General features: G+C 40.8%; 1 protein-coding gene across 1 annotated transcript in view; it reads right to left on the reverse strand.

Annotated features, from left to right (window-relative positions):
* The window catches only part of FBXO10 (F-box protein 10), a gene marked incomplete at its 3' end in the record, with an annotated part of 35,425 nt that overhangs the window by 11,878 nt on the left and 314 nt on the right, over positions 1-23,233 (reverse strand). The window contains exons 2-5 of the mRNA XM_081318423.1: positions 17,443-18,033; positions 15,605-16,462; positions 6,852-7,001; positions 3,728-3,864 (exon numbers count right to left, since the gene is read on the reverse strand). Coding sequence (XP_081174549.1) covers positions 3,728-3,864; positions 6,852-7,001; positions 15,605-16,462; positions 17,443-18,027 — 1,730 coding nt within the window. The 5' untranslated portion in view covers positions 18,028-18,033. The remainder of the gene's footprint in view (positions 1-3,727; positions 3,865-6,851; positions 7,002-15,604; positions 16,463-17,442; positions 18,034-23,233) is intronic.

Below are 23,233 nucleotides of genomic sequence, written 5' to 3' on the forward strand. Positions count from 1 at the left end.
AGAATCTAATATATCAGGGGATGCATCGCTTTGTGTAGTGTGAAGGCACAACGTCCTGGTTGCTGCTTTGGGCATAGTGAGCAAACAACTAAACAGCCTCACCATCCTTTGCAATATTTATTTATTTTCCAAATGATAAACAAGGCAATGCAGAAAGTGTTTCTGGAGCTCTTTGGAAAGTTTAACAGCCCCGTGGAAGTAATGTGCTTTCTTGACAAATTATAGTGTTAAAAGAAAAATGGTTAGGGACAATTTGCTCTCTGTAGAAAGGCCAAAATAACATAGCACAATGAAAACAGGTTACAAAGCACACTAGAAGTGAAACAGCCACCTGGGAAAACATGAACTGTTCATTTCAAGCAGTATGAAAACTGCTACAACCTAAATTAAGTGGAATATGCAAGTCCAGGACTGGAATAAATTTAACCAGAGCAAAAATGAGTCTGGAATGGAATATTTCAGGTGGAGATCAAAGGAGCACCGATGATTCGGGGCCTTCAACTCACCAACACCGAGACAAGTCTTGCATAAAAAAGCCAACACTGCCAGTTCAAAGAAGCTATCTTTGACAGTCAGTAGTTAAAATCCAGAAAGAACCACTTTTATTATTTGCTACCTTCTAATCTGAAGATTTAGTTATACAATTCATTATCCAAGGAACTTATAGCAATCGTGGTTCCTCATAATCACAACTCTATGAGGGAGGTTAAGCTGAGGGAACCAGTAACTACCCATCTTTTACTGAAAAAATTACAACTAGCTGGGTTCCCACAAAAATGGATGAGCTAATTCAGCCAATTCAGCAACTGAACATTACCAAAAAAAACTCTGAAATGTTTCCTTTTTCCTCTGGACTATGCCAAATCTCTTCAGGCCTTTAATGGGTTTTGAGATTTCCAAAAATTGCCAAATGTCTACCCCCATCGCCCACATAGCATATGCTAGCAGAAGTTCAGCAAAAGAGGAATAGAACATTTCAGAGAACTCTAGATTCCCATTCTAAATCATGGAATTTTCCACATCTCTAAGCTAAGATATAAACCAGCAAATCATATGATGGTGTTAACATCCAGCTCAAGAATCCAAATAAAACTCCAGGTTCATTCTGTTTCTGAAAATCTTACTGTTTATTGAATACACTGCATGGTTTTGTCAAAGCAAAACTAATTCTGACACCAGTTCATAGACTTTCCCAGCAAAACCTCCAACATCTTATGTAATTCATATCAATAAGTTCACTTGTTCTGGGAACCGGTTACTTCAAACCCACACCTGTTCTGGTGTCCTTGACAAGGCTTCGGGCTCTCACGGTGTTCAGCTGAATCAAAGAGGTTTCATTTTTCCATTTAACCCACTTGAAAGTAACATCTCCCCCCTCTCTTAATCTAAAAGCAAGATGAAACACAGGCACATAGCTGCCAAAGTTTCATTCTTGACAGATGGCTAGCATGTAGTGTGAATGCAACTACTGATAGGTCTGTAAAACATTTCGAATTTGAACTGTCTCCAATTTGAAATGCCCTAAATCAAGACTGAGATAGTAGCTTGGGGAGCAAAATTATTTATTATATATTCAGAATAGGTCATTCTAATAATTTTAAAAATATTCTGAGTTCAGAACACTTCACGTGTGATTGACATGGCCAGTTTGAACTCAAATGGGATGTTTCACATTTGAAGCGGTTCAAATTCAAAACCCTTTGTACTTAGAAATATGACAACTGGAAAAAACCTAGTTCCTAATTTCACATTCTTAATTCTGATGCTGCATTTTCTGCTTGCTATCAGAAAGGAACAAGGTTTTCTATATTGCTTTCTCCACTTTGCTATAACAAAATCAAAGCACAATTTCTGTGTACTACTGAGGAAGTGGAGGACGGAATATGATTTATGTATTGCGGGGATGAGGAACCAAAAGATACTCTGGGATATTTCTCTGATGATTGTAATTAAAAATGAAATTTTTCAGACTCATGAGTAAACAACAAAAGAAAATCTTCCCAATGCAATTTTCTTTTGTTTCTGAGAACGCCTCCCCATGAAAACCCATGCATTTTGGAATATTGTTACGAGAATGGACCCAAGTGAGAATCTTTTTAGTACATATAAGTCACTGAGGAACAATTAGTGTAGCAACACTTTCTTAGGCACAACAAATCCTTGTGGAATAAGACTAAATCATTAATGGGGCTGCCTCTTGTTTTGTTTAGACACAAATAGACATTTTGATTTCAACAGCCTTTTGCGAATGCTTGGCTGCAGCGGCTGCTGACACAATAGCCGGGAAGGGAGATTAAGCCTCCACATTGAGCTGCTGATTCCTTTATGCATGTTTTCTTCCAGGTGGATTGCCTGAATCATTATCATATCCAGGGCAGCTCCCTACTTAGAAATGATACTCACTTGACAAATCTGATTCCCACTGGCTTTGGAGAAGTGTTTGACCTCAACTCTTATAGTTTGTAGTTTTTTTTTTAAAGTGTTCTACTTATCAAACCATTATGGTGGAATAAGCCATTCTCAAACACTTAAACCTAACTAGGTTGTAGCTGTTGTTCGGATCATTTCCATTTGAACTGGAAGTCATATGAACATGTTACCACTCTCCAGCCACAGTGGGAGAAATCAAATCCATAGAATAGTCTCAGGGCTGAAAGGGGCTTCACACAATCCTCCTGCGTAGATGGCAATGAGGTGAGAGTCTTATCAATTGAGAAGGGCTTCTTGGATGCTTTCCATGCAGCTTACAGGGGAAATGTGCAACCTACAGTGGAGATTTCCTTACATCAGGGGTCTTCAAACTTGGCCCTTTTATGACTTGTGGACTTCAACTCCCAGAATTCCTCAGCCAGCGTGCCTGGCTGAGGAATTCTGGGAGTTGAAGTCCACAAGTTATAAAAGGGCCAAGTTTGAAGACCCCTGCCTTACATTAAAAAAGCTACTGAGGCATTCTACAGAGGAAGGGTGGGCAGAAGGTAGACTGGGACAGGATCCAAAACACGTACTAGTACTGAACTCAAAACAAAAATTGACTTAGGGCTCAGTTTACACCTTGCAATATGCAATTTGATGAACAAGCCAGATTGCCCAGGGTCACAGTTAAGTCCTAAACCATAGTTTCTAAAATCAAACACCATGCTAAGCCAAAACTAAACACAGATTAAAAGAATATGTGAACGGTTTTGTTGAAGTTTCCATACCTAAAGACAAATTAAGATGTCTCAAAGTTCTTTTTTAGTTAAAAAAACACCTATTTTTCACTAGGCTATGGTTCTGGAACACATAGCTCTAGTCAGACACAGTACAGATCTTGCACACCTAAGGTGCTTACAAAAAGGTTGGCTGGGGATAATGGGAGTTGTTATCCACACCAGGTGGAGAAGGCTGTTGTTCAGGACAAAGGTGGTTGGAAATTGACGGGGCACTCTACTGTCAGGAATGAAGGAGCACATTCACCTGTCTTTGCTTAGTAACAATAGGCTTTGCTGTGGAAGCTCCCCCACCATGTTTGAATGTCTCACTGAGGGCTTCTCTTGAATCTCTGAGAGGATTTAATGAAAGCCACTCTCTCAAAGCCTTATGCAATTGTCAAATGCCAAACTGCCTCCTTGGAGCCTTTAGCAAAAGCAACATCTTTACTGTCTGCCCTTTAACAGGAGAAAGAGCCGTTTCCTCACAGAAGTGGCACTTAAACATAGCAAAACAATGCTGCAACCCACATACCTACCTTACCAGAGGATTGCCATTATATAGAATGTAAATGCCAGCCTCCTTATTCCCATAGATTTGATTGCTACGGATGACGCCTTTTCCGTTGCCAAGGGCAACGATGCCGGAGCGAAGGCCACTGTGGATTCTATTACACTGCCACATTATTTTATGCATGGTGGGGAGGGAAAAAAAAGAATAAAAGGAGAAGACAAGAGTGAATGAGGCCCATCACACTAAATCAAGAACTTCAACATGCTTTCAGACCAAGACATCCAGATCCTAAAAATGCTACAAGCTTTTCATTTCAGAAAAATATATGTCCATTTTTGGATCCTATTGAAGAAGGCCTGATGCTTGATCAGGGGGCTGGACTAGAAGACCTCCAAGGTCCCTTCCAGTTCTATTCTATTCTAATCTAAGATCATCAAACTACTTTAGAGCAACTGAATGGAAAAAAAAAGAATGTCCTGGTGAACATGTATCTGTACTCTCAGCTATTACCCCTAATTAGAACATATACCTTGCACATCATTTGTCATTCTCTGCCTTCACCTCTCAGCTATTACTCTGCTCACAGACCATACAGTTCGGCAATTCCAAGGACTCTCACGGTGGAGAGAAGCTGTTGCATCAAGAAGCTCTTTGCTACTTCTCAGTTTCTCTACTGTGTCTCTAACCATAGCTTCACAGCAGACATTAGTAAATAATCATATTTTATCTTAATTAGTGAAAAGTGTGTTTCCTGCTTATTTTTGCAGGTACATGAGGAAGCCCAAGCAAATGTTAGTTCCTGATCAGTTGGCAATCAACCCGGTGAGGGGAATCTACATTTACAAGGGAGTATAATCAGATAACTACCTCAAAAGGTTTAAGAATACATGGCATTGGAGGCTAAAATTGTAAGCGTAAGCAGAGTTATATTAAAAAGCTTGGGGTTTCCTACATTAAAAAAAATCAGAAGGATGAGTAGTCAGGCATTAAATCATAATTTCTTGCACATACTCCATACATAAAAGCATATGTCCAATCAAGTCATTAACAATTGTATGCAAACTATTTGTTTCAAGTTTCGAAGCCTCTGTCCTGGGTTCAAAACAGCCAATCCCACTATTCTGTTTTAATCTTCAACTGGTTTGGATTCAAGCTCCAAAGAACCTGTTTCAACCTCAAAAACAATTGTGTCAACCTTGAAAAAGAGTTATTATATAGTATGTATAGTATAGACTCACTGGAGAAGAGCCTAATGCTGGGAAAGATTGAGGGCAATAGAAGAAGGGGACGACAAAGAATGAGGTGGCTGGATGGAGTCACTGAAGCAGTAGGCGTGAGCTTAAATGGACTCCAGAAGGTGGTAGAGGACAGGAAGGCCTGGAGGAACATTGTTCATGGGGTCGCGATGGGTTGGACATGACTTCGCAACTAACAACAACATAGTATGTATATGTTGTATATAGTACGTTTAGGTGTGTATCATGTATGTGTTCACTTTGAGAGCGGGCAACTAAATTTCATTTTTTGATGTGTGTCGTTGTACCCACAGTAAAAAATGGCAATAAAGGTTACCACCTTATCTTATATCTTATATCTTCATCTTATTCTAAGCACCAAATATTGTCAAGATGTTCAGGACAATATTGGAATATTTCGCTAAAAAAATCTGATTAGTTGGAATTTGGAATATTTGGTCCTTAAATATCAGATCCGTTGTATCTGAATCTCATTATCTAAGTTGAGTAGATCCTGAACTGCTGATTCAGGGCAGTGCTTCTCAATCTTTGTTCACCCATGGCCCACCTTCTGACCTTGGTTTTCTCTTGTAGCCCCTCTAGGAGCAGGTTCCATTACTCAAAATACTGGTGCGTCTTGTGGTATTAACAAAACAGGATTTGCAGTATAGTAATTTTTCTTTTCTGTGGCTCCCTCAGCATGTGCCATGGCCCCACTACATATTTTTCACCTGTGGCCCCAATATCCTAGGACCTCCAGGAGGCCATATGGCTCCTGGCAGAGAACAGCTGATCTAGCAGACAGTTCAGCTTGTGAGCATCACTTTGAGATGCATCAAACTCTGTCCCAAGATTTATAACACTCTTATAAATGTATCCTCTCTAAAACAAGGCTGACTTCCAGAAATACAACAAGGTCTATCTGTTTGCCTTGATCTACAATCCATGATTCAGCTCTGCACAGTACAGGAGAAAGCTCCTCACTGTTGAACACATGGATTAATTAATTAATTTAATTTATTTATTGAGATTTCTATACCGCCCTTCTCCCAAAGGGATTAGATTAGATTAGATTAGATTAGATTAGATTAGATTAGATTAGATTAGATTAGATTAGATTAGATGAGATGCCTACTTGACATCTATTCATCATAATACCCACTTATAGTCAGCTCAGTAGTATATTTTACATTAAAAGGTAAAGGTTCCCCCGCACATGCGTGCTAGTCGTTTCCGACTCTAGGGGCCGGTGCTCATCTCCATTTCAAAGCCGAAGAGCCAGCGCTTGTCCGAGGATGTCTCCGTGGTCATGTGGCCGGCATGACTAGACGCCAAAGGCGCACGGAACGCTGTTACCTTCCCACCGTAGTGGTCCCTATTTTTCTACTTGCATTTTTACGTGCTTTCGAACTGCTAGGTGGGCAGAAGCTGGGACGAGTAACAGGCGCTCACTCTGTTACGCGGCACTCGGGATTTGATCCACCAAACTGCCGACCTTCTGATCGACAAGCTCAGTGTCCTAACCCACTGAGCCACCGCGTCCCTTCTATATTTTACATTAGGAATATTTTAATATGCTGGACTATCTATAAGTTTAGCATTTTAGCACCACAAGGCCCAAATGCAATGCTGAATGAATCATTTTCAGATGCGAAAAAGCTGTCAACCATAAACTGTCACCTATGCTGCAGTCACAGAATGCATGAAAAAAGTGAAAAGTTGGAGAACGTGAACTGTTAGTTTCCTTTGTTTCTGCATTCCTCCTCATACAGGCCTGTTTTTTTTTTCTAACAGAGATCCCAAGCAGAGAATTATAAGAGCAGGGGATCTATGGCAGGAGTTTTACCTGCTTCTTCTTCTCTGTAAATATCCAGTGCCCAGTCAAATAAAAATTAAAAAAACCACCATCAATACCAGGATTAATGGGTTGGCTCCTTTCCGAATATCCACCCCTGCTTCACAATTGGAATGGATGTTATTGTCTGCAATCAAGCCACCTGCACCAAGTCGCAGAAATATCCCTGAGGTCTTGCAGTGGTGAATGTCGTTCTTGAGCATGATGATCTGAAAGGAGGAAGAGAGAATGAGTTAGATTTATTCACTGAAAAGATAACAGAATAAGAGAATAACAGAGTTGGAAGGGGCCTTGGAGGTCTTCTAGTCCAACCCCCTCCTTCGAGACCCTGGACCGTTTCAGACAACTGGCTGTCCAGTCTGTTCTTAAAAGCCTCCAGTGAGGGAGCACCCAGGCAGGCCAAACAAACAGTGCAGGAATGACCTTGGGAGTTATACAGATCAGTATCAAAATATGGCCATCTCTGCAGTAACTCTGATATTTTCCACTAAGTGCCCTTAAGGCAGTCCACGTTATCAATATAATACAGGATTTCCCAGCCTTGGCAACTTTAAGATGTGTGGGGTTCAACTTCCAGAATTCTCCAGCCAGCTTTCTAAAATCATTTTCTGAGTTCCTGGTGAACAGCTGCTTGACCTACTTATTTCCTGGCTTACAGGTGCTTCACCTCACTGTCTTTATTTCAAAGAAAGCATTCTTCCTGAATGAGACTGCTCCGTTTTGCTCTAGGATTCACTTATTTTGCCAATTCCAGACCTGAGAGGAGATCTTATCAGCAGAATCTTTGTGCTTTTTAAGCACCCAATTCGAGAGCTTGATAACCAGCTTGCATTTATGACAGGTTGCAGCATCCTGCAGTCACGTAATTCTAATTTGCAACCTTTTTTTTTGCCAATTTCTGGCAAAAAAAAAAACACCCATTGGGGAAGCTGGATTTGCTGAACAACAGTGTGATTTGCTTACCAACCACCATAAATATTCTCTTAAAATCTAGCTGACTTAAAGCTACATGGAAATTCCAATTCCAATTGTGGTTGTACGTTGAGGACTATCTGTACTGATGTTATTTTGATATACAGACTTTAATTATTTATCATATTTGTGTGGTCTAAACCAGAGGTCCCCAACCTTTTGGGCACCAGGGACTGGTTCCGTGGAGAAAGGTTTTTCCACGGACAGGAGAGTGCATGGTTTTGTGTGCTGCCTGCATCCCACGGATCGGGCTTTTCTTGTTTGTGTGGCCCAGTTGCTGGCATGCGGTGGCCCGGTACCAGTCCACGGACCAGGGGTTGGGAACTCCTGGTCTAAACTTCTGACACTGATATGTTCTACTTGGTTCTATAATAAAAGGTTTTCTCCCCCCCCCCCCGAAAAGTAGAGAAAGACACATTTTGCGTTTAGAAAATACTTCAAAAAACACAAATTGCTGTTTATGTAACACCCAGGAAAATGTGATGGTCTCTTTCAAAATCATATTTATGTTCCATAATTGCTAAAATAGGTTTTGCTAAAACAGAAACACATTAAGAAGAGGTTCTGAAACTTTTCAACGTTGCAATTCACTAAAATGAATCCGTGTAATTGCCATGGAATACAATTAAATAATAAGTACAGGTGGTGACCAACTTACAATAGTTCGCTTAGTGACTGTTCAAAGTTACGACACTGAAAAAGTGATTTTTGACTGTTTTTCACACAACCATTGCAACATCCCCGTGGTCATGTGATCAAAACTCAGACACTTGGCAACTGGTTCATATTTATGACGGTTGCAGTGTCCCAGGGTCATGCAATCACCTTTTGCGACCTTCTGACGAACAAAGTCAATGGGGAAGCCAGATTCACTTAATAACCGCGTCACTAATTTAACAATTACAGTAATTTACTTAACAGCTGTCCAAAGAAAGGTCATAATATGAGGCAAAATTCACTTAAACGACTCACTTAGCAAAAAATAAAATTAAAAAAATGGGGCTCAATTGTGTGTAATAAAACATCTGGGATTGGCAATTAGATTTGACAGACAAAACCTGCCCCAAATTTTGCTCCAGGCTTCACTCTTTTCTAGTTAAAACAAGAGTGAGATTTCAGAGCATTCTTGCTTCACCTGCAGAAATTTGATCGGCTTTTAAAATCTTCAACTTCCCTAAGTTGCTTATAATGCACCAGGGGGAGTGATTTCCCCCCCCCCCCAAGTTTGAGAGCCTCTCCATTATGAGATGTTTTTGCATATAAAGCAATAGCTTCCAATATGACACATGGTATTTGTCTTCAATTCTGACAAATGAGGGCATCAGGAGTCCTTAAATGAACCAAGGACAAAATGTTTACCTGCAGAATGTCACCTAGAAGGCTGAGTGGAAGGCAGTAGAGTCACACGTGCAGAAAAATGTTAGGAATCCTCCCTTGTAGTGGACACTTAGTAATTTATTTGCTGGGGCTATTTTATCTGAAAAAGAGCTTATGATTTAGAGCTAACTGGCTTACAAAACAAGAGGATGCTGAAAGCAAACACATATCGCCCTGAGATTTAATTTACATAGCTTAAAAAAATAAAAAGAAATCCGGGCATTGGTTTATTTGAGCAAATAAGTGGTTTAAATACGCATGCATGTAATTCCTTCCCAGTCCAATAAACCTTTAAACTCTCGCCTGACAAGCGTAAAGAAACAAATCTACAAATTGCAATATTCTTGCCTTACTGAGCAGCGCATATCAAAGCTGATAATGAAATTACAAACTCTTTTATTTGCTCATTTAAAAAGATGGCTTGCCTCCCCTTCCAATCGGTTAATTAAAATGCAAGAAGAAAAGAGAAGCGGCTGTGCTCCTCACCCTATTAGTTACTCACTGCTAACCTGGCACAGAGGTCAAGCCCTGATTAGAATATTAAGCTGGAAAACCAGCATATTAACAGAAAATACTGCCCGTATCCTAACACAGTAATAGACTGGCAGGTGTTTACAGCTGTCTTAACTTTGGTTGTGATGGATCAGCTTCGGCAGCTTACGGAGGCTGGCTTCTCAACTCACTCAACTGGACCTCATAGTCACTGGCCTGGTAATATGGGCATTCGGCCAGTTGGCTCCTAATGCCTTCCTTTTACACCTATTGGGCAGGAATTCCCATTGTTCTTTATCTAGCAAACCCAGTAGTTATGGATGGTTGGCCTAGATGGTCTAGCAGTTACTGATTTACAGACGTGGACAATCACAACTTCATCCTGGCAGGCAGTCAATAAGGAATCTCGAAAACTCTTTTGCTCTATCCATGATCAGATATGAAAATGGAGAAAAATCTCCATGTTCAGAGACAATGTATCAGAGATAAAACGAGGGAAATAATCCTGTTACCCTGATTCCCTGAGACTCCAAATGTGATCTTAAGACATCGCAGTATCCATCTCAGATTTGAGTCAAAGCAGAATTCCACTCTAAACCATCCACGGCTTCAATTGTCTCCAGGGTGTCCAGCCCTCTTCCAAGATGGAGTCCCTGTCTGACCAGGAGCCATCTGGTTGGATTATAGCCCTTTCGTTGACTCTCAAAACAGGCAAAATTTGGAGCTTCTCCAAGACTCATGGCTTCTGCATTACAGCAGGTAGAGACTGTGGTTGAGAGCAAAATTTTGCAGCTTTCCCTAAGGTGCCAACTTTTCCCTTTTGTGGGAAAGAGACATTCTTGACCCGTGCCCTCATTAATCTAAGACTGGGCTACCGCAACATGTTCTACCTGGGCTGACTTTGAAGACTATTCACAAACTGCAACAAGTACAGAGTACAGCAGCCCACTTGCTGGTGGGCGGGAGTCATATCAGCAGCATTACACCGATGTAGCATTAGTTGCCAATATGTTTCCAACTACAATTCAAAGTGATGGCTTGATCCTCCAAGCCTACATCCATGTAACCCTGTGGGACCATTATCTGCAAAAAGAATCTGCTCATCCTAGCAGCTGGCCTGGGAAGTGATAATTTGGGGTAACCTCTCATTGGGAGTTGAAGGGACAGAGGTTTGGAAGAAAGCCCTGTCATTGTCTATGACACGGCTGTCAAACTCAATGCTTCACACGATGTGTTGCGACATATCGCAACTTTTTTCGCACTGCCGGAGCTGGGGTGGGCGCGGCCTCCACATGATGCAACCGGCCTGCAGGCTGGCAGTTTGACACCCCTGGTCTATGAGGACTTGAGACCCTACAAGCTTAGACAAGGGAAGGCCAATGGAGGCCTTCAGGGCTTGAGGTTGTGCTGCTGTTATGTGCTGTTGTTTTAAAAATATGTGTTGTTTCAAATTGTCCCAAAGATGCTTTTTCAAAGGACAACTGAACTTTCTTGAACTTGCTTGAAGATGTCTCGCTTCTCATCTAAGAAGCTTCTTCAGTTTTGACAGTCAGAACTGAAGAAGCTTCTTGGATGAGAAGTGAAACGTCTTTAAGCAAAAACAAAGGAGGTCTAGTTGCCTTTGGAAAAAGCACTTTTGAGATAACCATGACCCAGATGACTGAGCATCTACATAGATGTTTCAATTTGTTGTTTTTAATATTCTCAGGGGATCTTTTTAAAAAAGAAAATATGGGAGCAGCCCTGAGTCTCTTGACTGGGGCAGGATATAAATTTTATATAAGTAAAATAAATAAGTAAACTCAACTGTGCAAATAAATTGCACCATTATTTTTTAACCACACCACACCAATACCCGGGTTTACAAATCTGACATTCCGTTAGTGGCAAGCCACAATAATGGAAAGCAGCATGACTGGCTACTGCCATCTCCTATTCTAAGTGTCTACTGCACAGGATTGTTATGATGCCAAAAAGAAGGGAAGTAGGAACAAAGGCAGGAAAAATGAAATGAATAGAAGAAAAACAATGAATAGAACTTCACACATCCTTTACCCAAAGTTCATTATCATAATACATAAAAATAAAATAAGAAAACAAAACAAAACAAAATAAAATAGGCCTTCTGGAAGTCCAAGTAACTGTTAAATTCAATCAATCAAATACAATCAACTCAGCACCTTCAAGATTCTGTTGATGTAGGAGAAGGAGTGGCAGAATCTGGGGGCGGAGTTAAAAGAGGGATCAGCCAGGAATCCCTATGTAGCCATGAGCGGAATAAATCCAATCCCACTTGATTTCTGTTGATTCTTATCTAACTTCAAGCAGGTGCTAACTGATAGTTGAGAAGATGACTGTGCACAGGCTATGTAGCAATACATCAATTTAATTGGACCTTCACATGTAGACCTGATCTTTCGGGCCTGACAGTTAAATCACCTGACTGAAAACCTCTTATGCTGAAGTTAGGGAAAAAGTGAACTAGTGATTTATAGATCTCCTGTTAAAAAAAGATTTGATTATGAGAAGAGAATAATGATGCAATTTTAATGAGGGAGGAGAGAAAATAACAGTTTGTAACCATAGTAAAGAAGATCAGAATTTTTTTTTAAAGTTTTACTACTTTAAAATGAGAGAGAGAGAGAGAGCGCTAAATCACTAAATAAAGTAAAACAAATTCACCTCCTGTCGCCAAGAACTAGATCTGAACATGACGAGCATAGGCATGGAACATCGTCAACCAGCCCTTTTCTGAGACTGCCCAAGCAAAGCAAAAGAAAGTTTCCACTTTGCTGTGTTTTAAATGAAATGGAAGCAAGTGGCTAATGGGATGAAAAGCTCAGGCTTATGGACCGAGGCGCAGAACTGTTTTGCCTATCATGCATGGCTACTTCTCCTTCAAGTCTTTTGCACCCTAGCAATTCTGCGATGCCTGACTTATAGCAGAAGACACGAAATTCATCCTTGCATCAAAAGGGCAGGTATTTTAAAAATGTAAATGGCACCTGCTGGGACACTCTGATAATGGCACCAGCGGGAGGTTTCCTTTCAATGCAAATGTGGGTTTTGAAGGAGGAGCTTCTCTCCAGATTGCAGAAGGGAGCTTAAATTAGCTCAGATCTTCTTTATTGTCAGCCTCCTCCCCATGATGCAATCTGCATTTGGAAAAAAAAAACAAAGCAAAAACCAAGCAAGCTAGCTGTGAAGACACATCTGCCTTCATGCTCAGTTTAGCTTTTATTTATTTATTTATTTTATTACATTTATATCCCGCCCTTCTCCGAAGACTCAGGGCGGCTTACAAGCTTAGCAGTAGCCTTCATTCTATGTATATGCCTGCTTGTTAGGGCTTTCACACAGATGCCAGTATATCATAAGGATTCAGGCTCAGATGCAATTCCAAGGATACTGCGTATTCTCTCATTTCAGGTTCCCATTTCCATCAACCTGGAACACCGAACCTTCTCACTGTTTGCCATTTCAAGAGACAAGACCCAGATATTAAACGAGGGTGGGGGAAATGCACTGGATGAGAAGACTCCTAACCTTTTAAGCAATGCCAAGGCAAAAAAAAATATTTCAGTAGATGGATTTTTTTCCCCAGACAGTGGTCTGAAAAATGGAACATTTTGTTTCATGATTCAGCCACTATACCCCGATGACTCCAAATTTAGATTTTGATTCAGTTAAATGATACCTTTAAGGCACTAGACAAAGAGCAGAAGGACTGTGAGTTCTAGTCCTATCTTACGCATGGAAGACAACTGAGTGACTTTGGGCCAGTCACTCTCAGTCCTAAGAAGAAGAAGGCAAGGGCAAACCACGGCTAAAAACATTGTCCAAATATACAGTATGAATGGGTCCATGTAGTCACCTGGAATCAAGACAGGCTCAAAAGAAACAGCAAAAAAAGGGTCACCTTAAAGGCTGAATTCTTGCATTGCACTAAGCCAATGGTTTACTTAGTCTTGGTCAATGACAACCGGAAAAACGAGTACATTAAACCAGAAACTCTGAATTACTAACATCAGTACTGGGTTTGTAGAACATGCCACCCAACCCAAACAAATCACATTACGGTTTAACACATGTGCTGTAGTACACAGGATCAGCCCCACTTCTACCATTTCTCTGGGCTTGCTAATTCCAATATCTTTGGTGTATTAAACATATGGAAAAATACATCACCATCACTCCTCGCACTGTTCAGAGCAAGCTCATAGCTCATTTCCATAACATATCTAAGAATCCAAGGTGATGCCAATCATTCCTGAATTAATTCCTTCTTTCCTTCCCTTCTTTTCTTCCCTCTCTCCCTCCCTGATATAAATGAAGCCTAAATCAAAGCATATCGTTAAAACCTTTCCTTCTCCCTACTCTTTGAAGTAAATTATTGCCTTGGAACACGGGAACAAAAAATGCAAGCCCAAACAGAAGGCATTTTCACCTGAGAACAATAGAGCCATCGGGAATGGCATTTGAACCCCATGTTAATGGTTCACTCCAAAGCCATGCCAACAACAAACATCTCCGCCACCTCACCCCAAAGAATGCTGCCACCATGTCATCCCTCTGCTTTTTCCTGCATAAGAAGCCTGGCCCTCATGAAGAAGTCTTTACCCTGCTTGCCTGCAGCAAGGCATTATTGTATTGCAATTGTCCTGGAGGATTAGTGACAGCAATTCCTGTGATTCAGCTTTTATTTCCATCTATTTCCTCTTCACCTATCCAACTGACTACAAACGTACAATATTTTTTCAATAAATAGGACCACGAGCCTCCATCCAATCCTTAGGCAAACAGTCCAAAGCAAAAGGCTAGTTCTAAACGCTCAAGTCTTGCTAAACAGAGGGCAAATAATGTGGTTGCCAGATGGCTGAAAAGATGCAAACAGGCTTTAAGACATAAGCCAAAAATCTTGTGCAGTTGCTCCTGTCCCTTCTGCAGCCTCTACCCAAATTCTCTTGCTGGATGCCTCAAATTTTTTCTCAGTAGAAGCAACAACCCAGGAGGGCTGTCAGGAACCTGGCCTTTGTTTCCAAGTTCTGCCTCTCAGGAATGATTCACACGCTGACACTTGTCGGTATGGTGAAGTGGGATTTGCAAAACAGGAATCATGTGATCAAGTTCACTTCACCAAGCTCAGTGAAGAATTATAAAATCCCCGTTTCAAGAGTGTGTTTTTCTGTGCGTGCACATTAGGTAGGATGATGATGAAGGAACAGGCTGGATTCACAGATCAACTACATTATTTAACAAAAAAGCGAAGAAATGCTCTGTGGACTGACATTCTGCAGCAAAAGTTGAAATGCTTTTTAACCAGGTCTTCATAATATCTGACCCACCAAACGTAAATGCAATTCCACAAGATACCAAGGATCTTTTTTTTCCTATTTACAAACCTGCAGGGCAAACTGAGTTTTGCAATTTCATTAATAAGGATGAGGGAAAAGGCATAGAATCCTACTGTCTATGAATCTCTTCTTACCACTTTTATTAGATTTTTTTTAAATGTTTCTACTCTTCTATTTATTCAATTTATTGAGGAAGTTATGTTAAAAATGCATATGTAAGATTTGGGGATACTATGAAGCCAGCAGAGCTATTGGAGAAGATTTAAAATAGGAAAAGGGTGAAGCTCCACAGTTCTTCATGCATCTTGGCCTCTCCTATAATTCACACCACTGTGCAACATAAGGCAACTCATTAATAAATTAAGTTATTCTGCATACTGTAGACAAAAAATCTAACTTTAAAAAGAAAACTAAACCAAAATTATGCCCTTTGAATTATTTATCATTTTGTTTTGAAAGAGTGCGATTAGAAAAATATTACCAGGCTGACATACACATTCACAAATATTTGTAGGTAGAATTTCAAGGCTGATCGTGTTGGCCTTAAAACAAAATGGCTAAACATTACTTTAGATTTAACTATAGCATGCAAGATCTGCTCCTGCCTTTTACAGCACCTTACTGTTTTGTATGCATCGCACAGCATAGGTCAAGTCCCTGAAGATGCTCCCTTCCACTCTGGCTTGTCCCTGGGAGCACAGAAAGATGCCACCTTTTCCGTCCCTGAAAAGACATTTTCTCACAAGGCATCCTTGCATGGTGTTGGCGAGACCCTGAGCCTCCTTATCTTGCTGCAGCTCCTGAGCCAAAGATTTTAGCTCATAGTCACTTTGAAGGGCTGGTAATCCATCGGTTGATGGCCTACCATGGACAATCTTGGCCAGCATGTGGCTTAAGCTATGAGCCTGGTAAGGCAGTTTGTACAGCGACTCGTCCTCGTCCTCATTCTCACTGCTCAGGCTTACTTCACTGTCACTAGAATCCGTGTCTATCGTCATGGCCTCTTCTTTGTGTGCTGTGTTAAGGTTCCCAGATAGCTCCCTTTCCTTCTCAAAGCCTCTCCTTGGCACCACTTGAGTCTGTGAAACAGGAAATATGTGACTTGGGTTTTCAGCTACCACAATGTCGCAGGTCCTCATATCTGTCATTGGAAGAGTTCCCTGGCTCTCAAACTTTGATATGTTGCAATGTGAGGACTCAGATGTCTGCAGCAAGACAGAGCGAGATTTTGCCAACATGGTCAAGTGCTTGCAGGCCCAGTTCCTGTCCAAAGATGGACTTCCTTCCACTGTCACCGAAGCATTTTCACTGCCAACAAATTCGCAGTTTTCCAGGAGACAGATAGCCACGCTATGGAAATGGATGCTGGACTGATTGAAAGTGCAGAATTTAACCTGGCAAGTCCCAGGAGCATGAATCTGCAGCTGACTGTTTTCAAAATTGCAGTTGTCAAACTGGACATGGCCTGAGGTTGTCTAAGAAAAGAGAATGAGACTAGATCAGCCTATTTTAAAAAAGCAGTTCAAAGAGGAAATTCATTTTCTAGAGAAATATTGCCTGCAAACTGATACAGAACCTCCTAGTCTACTATCTTCTAATTGCGCTGATGGGAATGAAAGAGAGAGACCAGGACATCAGGATAGCTCCTAACCCAACATGGAGATGAAACGAGTATTGATTCTTCCCCTGATTAACTCATGATGCGTTCATAGCAATAGCACTTAGATCAGGGGTTCCTCAACTTCGGCAACTTTAAGACCTGTGGACTTCAACTCCCAGAATTCCCTAGCCAGCACTGGCTGGGGAATTCTGGGAGTTGAAGTCCACAGGTCTTAAAGTTCCAAGGTTGGGGACCCCTGACTTAGGCTTATATACTGTCCCATAGTGCTTTACAAAACTCTCTGGGTGGTTTACAAATGTCAGCGCATTGCCCCCAACAATCTGGGTCCTCATTTTACCGACCTTGGAAGGATGGAAGGCTGAGTCAACCTTGAGCCAGTCAGAATCAAACTCCAGACTGTGGGCAGAGTTAGCCTACAATACTGCATTCCAACCACCGGGTCACCAGGGGTCCTTTCATGCTTGAAAAAGGAATACTTTGTCTACTGCTGACCTAACTTAGCAGGGTACCCTACTTACCCTGGTGCCATCCAGATGCGTTGATTAAATTCCCACCAACTGTACCAACTATAAGATGACTTAGCCAGAAATTCCAGATGATGCAGCTCACCATGTCAAATCAGGCTCCCTTGAACCCTTCCCCAATCTGGTGGCAACCAGGAAACAATAGCCACATTGGTAGGGAACACTGGGGTGTGCATTTAAAAGGCACCAAGTTGGGAAAAGCTCAGTGTTGATTCTGCCACATTGCCCAGATCTCCCGAATTCTCACATTATTGTTCTTCAGGGAATCCCAAGACCCAAATGCTCCTTTGGATCCTTCCTTCATACTCACCTTATATATTACTGGTGTGAACCAGGCTGGCATAAAGACCAAATTGCATAGCCTCATTGTTGGACAGTGCTGGTCAAAGCTCACTAGAAGGGCCACATCACCAAGCTTGCCTTTTCCCATGATTTCCACAGGAGCCTTGAGAAAGATTTCACTCTGTTCCTCATACATTCCTGGCAGCAGGACAATCCGGTCATACATGCCGGCTGAAAGCAAGGCGCTCCTTAGATTGTCAAATTCGCAGCCAGGACCAACGCAGAGAACCCGCCTGTCCTTTTTCCTTCTGAATAAGTAGAAGCAGTTGGAGGATTCCAGATGGTGGCTGTTTTTGGTCCAGGTTTTAGAAGAGAGATAATGCTGCTTTAAAGCTTCTCTCCATGACCAAGGCTCCACACCGGGCTGGTTAGGCCAGTTTGGATGCCGGCATTCAATGCAGCCAAGGCACAGCTGTCTCCACCGAGTATTGTCCAGGCTGAGGATGAGCTCATACCATGCTCTGCACACCAAGCTGCAGCGGCCAAGGTCAGGAAGACGCAAGTAGGACAGTATTAAGCGCCACAGTTCTAGTGGTAGCCCACTGACCTCCATAATCACCTAGGAATAGTGGGGGAGCACAAAAAGAAAGATTTAAGAAGTCATCATCTGCCTTCTGTGCATCACTGTTTGGATTTAACTGAACATGGAGGGAGTTGAGATATACTCATCAAACCAATGCTTCCCTTTTCCTCTTTTCTCTACTTATCTGACTGAACAGCAGGTTGTACTAGAGGACTAGATGAAGGAACAAACCAGAAGGTGAATTCACAGCTCACAAGAGAAGGAGGCAGAAAAGTAGAATAGTAATTGACTTTCCAATCACAGTTAGAAGGGGAGTGGAAAGCTCACCACATAATTTAATTTAGATTATCAAAAGTTTCTGACCCTTTATAGCTTGGCTGAGTAAAATCAAAAGCTTAAAAAAAAACCTCAGGCATGCACCGTTTTGGGTTAATCACTTAACTTCTGTGTTCCTTGCCTATGTTAATATAAGTATTAAACAGTAGTCTTCAGGTCTTTGAGCATTTCCTGATCTACAGTAATTCAGATCTTGATTTCTATTTGCATATATTTTGGGGTATACCTCCAGTGGCTGTATGACTCCAACTTTATCCTCACAGAGCCAGCAGATGGAAGATTTACAGAGGGAGACATAAACATGAAATAAGAGATTTCCTGACTATGAGAACTGGCAAGCAGTGGAACAACCTCTCTCCAGAAACTAAGGATGTGCCATCACTGAAAGTTTTCTTGAAAAGATTCAATGACCATTTTTCCAGCATGGTGTGAGGATTATAGATATATCACTTTTTAGTTTGCTTAAAAAGGGCTGTGTTCTCCTACCACATTGGCTTACAACTGGGGAAAGCCTTTGAAATAGTCATGAGCCTCTGGGGAACATGGCTGCTTTTAACTATGAAGCAGCGGTGCTTCACATGCACCAAGTTATGTAAAACAGGGGTCCCCAACCCCTGGTCCGTGGACCAGTACCGGGCCATGGCATGTCAGCAACCGGGCCGAACAAACCAGCAAAGCCCATCCACGAGATGCGGGCAGCACACAAAACCATGCACCCTTCAGTCTGCGTGAAAACCTCTCTCCACAGAACCGGTCCCTGGTGCCCAAAAGGTTGGGGACCTCTGATGTAATACATCAGTTTTGAATCCTTTGTACAATCCTAAATATGGAGGATATCCATCTTTTGGACTGGCTCCAAATGGTTAAACTGAAGAAACTCTCCAGGACAGTTTCTAATTAAAGTAGTTAGCAAGATACTTAGATATTTGTTTGCTCAAATACAAATTCTATAACAGAGGCAAAAATTAAATTAGAAAGGTTTTTCCCCCCTCTCCTCCTTAGGTCCCATCTGTACAGCCTATAAATGCTCTTTAAAACACTATGGACATAAAATGGGAGACACGAAGGTCACACAGATTGATCATACATATAACCCCCTTGAATTATGCAGGTAGTGTAATCGCTGCTGGCAGAAGTGTATGTGTTATATTAAATATATTTGATTTTGCACGGTATGAAATACATTTGAATTGATATTTGTTTTTTAATCTCTGCTGAAAATTTAAAGAGCTAATCTGTACTGGTGTGAGGAGGTAGACCGGATGATCTGTTATAAATCTAGAAGACTGCTCCTGTAGCTATGGGATTGCAACTAAAAAAACCCAAAATCTTGTGGAATAAATATACCTTCAAAGGCAATTTGTGATCTTGCACATTATAAATAGTAACAGCAAACCATTATGCAAAGAATATGCTGTTGAAACTGTTTATGACTCAACCACATGGAGATAAATGGGGTTGAATAAATAGAAGAATATATAATGCAAGCTCAACTGTGGAGAAAATCCCTACCTGGGTCAGATTCTGATTTAATTTAAAAAATAGTACAGTAGTACAAATGTGTATATTTACCTTTATTTTATTTTATTTATTTTTATTACATTTATATCCCGCCCTTCTCCGAAGACTCAGGGCAGCTTACAAGCTTAGCAGTAGCCTTCATTCTATGTATATGCCTGCTTATTAGGGCTTTCACACACACCCCCAAGCGGCATTATTACAAAGTCAGCTTAATTGCCCCCAACAATCTGGGTCCTCATTTTACCTACCTCGGAAGGATGGAAGGCTGAGTCAACCTTGAGCCTGGTGGGATGCGAACCTGCACTAATTGCAGGCAGCTGGTGTAACTTAAGGAGGCATCAGCCCACTGGTCCACCAAGGCTCTTGTCACTGCAACTGTATTGTATACACACATAAACACACACAAACACAAACACAGAGCAGCTTTTATATGACACAGAATTCTCTATGGCTCCCTGATATGTAATTTCATAACTAAAATATATGCTTTAGAGCATGGTTATCCAACCTTTTGGCTTGCCTGAGCTACACTGAGAGAAGAGGAACTGTCTTGGGCTGCATATAAATATGTAATATATATAGTTAATATATACATCAGTTAACGTATATAAATAACTTTTTTTTTTATTTTTATATTTCTTTTTATCTTGTGGGGCCACATTACTAGCTATACAGGGCCACATGTGGCACAAGTTGGATACATCTGCTTAAGAGAGAGATTAACTTTTTTAGTTGTCTTCCAGAAAAAAACAACACAGAATGTTACACACACTTATACACCATGCTTTTTATTGCTGTCTTGACCATATGGAACATGCTTCCTCCCCACTCAACATCCTCAGCTCTAATCATCTTCCAAAAAACTGTTAAAACGTGGCTCTTTTGAAGATAAAAATGCTTTGCCTCCATCTGTTTGGCAGTATGCTATTTTAATTCTGTACTGCTTTTCATGAGAATTATGAGTTTCTGAGAATGTGCTATTGCCAATAGCTATTGCTATTGCCTGTCAGATGGGGAAGGTGATCACATGACCCGGGACATTGCAACTGTCATAAATATGAACCAGTTGCCAAGTGTCTGAATTTTGATCAGGTGAACATGGGGATGCTGCAATGGTCGTGTGAAAAGTGGTCATAAGTCACTTTTTTCAGTGCCACTATAACTTGGAACAGTCACTAAATGAATACATGTAAGTCGAAGACCACCTGTAATTGTTTATCTAGGTAATTTTCTTCAGCTACGCGTCTGAGTACTTTTCTTCTGCAAAAGTGCTGTTAGGGCAGAATTCATTTTAATCAGCAGATGTTTCGGACTACAATTCCCATTAGGCTTGCTTGGATTCAGGGGAATTACCATCTAACCCAGGGGCAGGCAACCTCGGCTCTTTTATTCTGGGAGTTGAAGTCCATGAGTCATAAAAGAGCCAAGGTTGCCTACCCCTGATCTAACCCAACTGGAGAATATTGAGTTGAAAAAGATCTGCTTTTCAAGAGCATACAAACACACACAAAGAATTGCTGCTTTGCATTTTTAAGCTTTGGATTCAGTTTTGTATTACAACGTTGCTCTGCAACCAGTGGTTTTTGTATTTGAGGTTTCTGGTAAACTTGACACTTGGCTGTTTAAAAGCACAGATGGAAAGAAGCAGCTCTGCCACAGATGAGGCAGAGATGACACTAACCAGGATTTTTTGGCCAGATTGCCCTGTACATGAGAGAACTCAGAACTCTTTTTGACATACAGTGTGCCTTATCTTCCAAGGAGTTTTGTGCAGAGGAAACATGGTAAAGACCTGGAAGAGTCATGCAGAATTAAGCAACACCTCACCCTTTCACAGAACAGAAGAGAGACAAACACTTTTTTGACACATAAATGAGACTTGAAGGAGAGAGAGGATACATGTTGGCTAATATAATGGCTTTCAGTATAAGTAGTCCATATATTAAACAATTAGCTTCTAACAGTTATCAGGTTCCAACATGCTGTTAGAGAACTTGCTTGGACGTCATGACCAAGAAATTAATCTCAAAACACCAGAGGAAATCAGATACTGCACAGCTTCACTGTTCTGGATTTACTTTCTTCCCAGAGAGATTCAAATGGGCCAGATGAGATTGGATCATTCAATTTACTCATGATGAAAAAAGGGAGCAGAATTATCAGTCTTCAGGGGTCCTGGCATAACCATTTTGGATTCCACTCTTTTAAACCTGAAGATATATCTGGAACAGTAGTTCACACAGAACAGTGTTGTCTACTTTCTCAGGATTTGTCATTTTGTTCATGGTTTTCCACAGCAAATAATTTCAATATTTTTATTTATTGTCCAAAGTCCATAAAATTGCCCAGTAATACAGGAATTTAATTAGCCCTACTATTTATGTTGCTTTATTGTATTTTGCTTGCAAGCTGACTTTTATTAATTAGGTAGTTGTATGAATTATGTGTGAACTTAAAACTCCTGAAACACCATTTCAGAACAGAAATTGAAAAGCAATTAATACTGTCTGCATTTAAAGCGTTTCTTCAAAAGTAATTCAGAAGCATTAGAGGAAGGAGCAAAAGTGAGAGTTCAGCTCAGTAGCCCAAACTGGGAATAAGCTCCACTGAACACAGTAACAAACAGTGGGCTAAATTCAACTTCACATGAAAAAACACCCACAAATTCAACAGGATTCTCCATCCAAACATCACCCATATCTGCAGATTTGGATGGTACACAGAAAGAGGTAAATTCATTCCATCAACAACTTCTATTCTACTGATGGAAGGTAATGGATAAGTGTCATTAAACTTCTACTTTATCACACAAAAACAAGATTTTACAATATATCCCCAAATCCCCCCCACCCCAAACCCGCCCACTTCCCCCCCCCCACTTCCCAGAGCTAAATACAGGATTATGGTTATAATAATCATATTCTAAATAAAAATTATGCATAATATACAATTAACCAAATTCATAATGTGCTTTAACTCCCCTTTAACATAACTACATACAAAGTACCAATAACAATATCCCTCTAAAATCTACTCATAAGCTAAATGGAACTCTTGTTTTTGTAAAACTCTTTAATAAAAAAAACAACCTTCTACTTTATCACACAAACTACTTATTATCAAATGCTGAGAGTATCACTTCATTGTTATGATCAGCGGGTTTTTAAACCAATCCAAGAAAACTACACACTCTTGCAGTCTTAAGATCTACTCAAGGACATCTTAACTTTAAACAGATTGGCAGCACACAAACACTTTTAAAATGAAGTCAAACCCTGCATGCTTAGACCCTGAGATCAAGATCTGCTTGAGCAAGAGACCACCGGAGCAGTGGAGATGGGGCAGCAAAAAGTCCTAGAAGAAGCTATTCTGCATTGCC

This window comes from Vipera berus, assembly GCF_964194415.1.
Source record: "Vipera berus genome assembly, chromosome: 2".
Classification (NCBI taxonomy): domain Eukaryota; kingdom Metazoa; phylum Chordata; class Lepidosauria; order Squamata; family Viperidae; genus Vipera; species Vipera berus.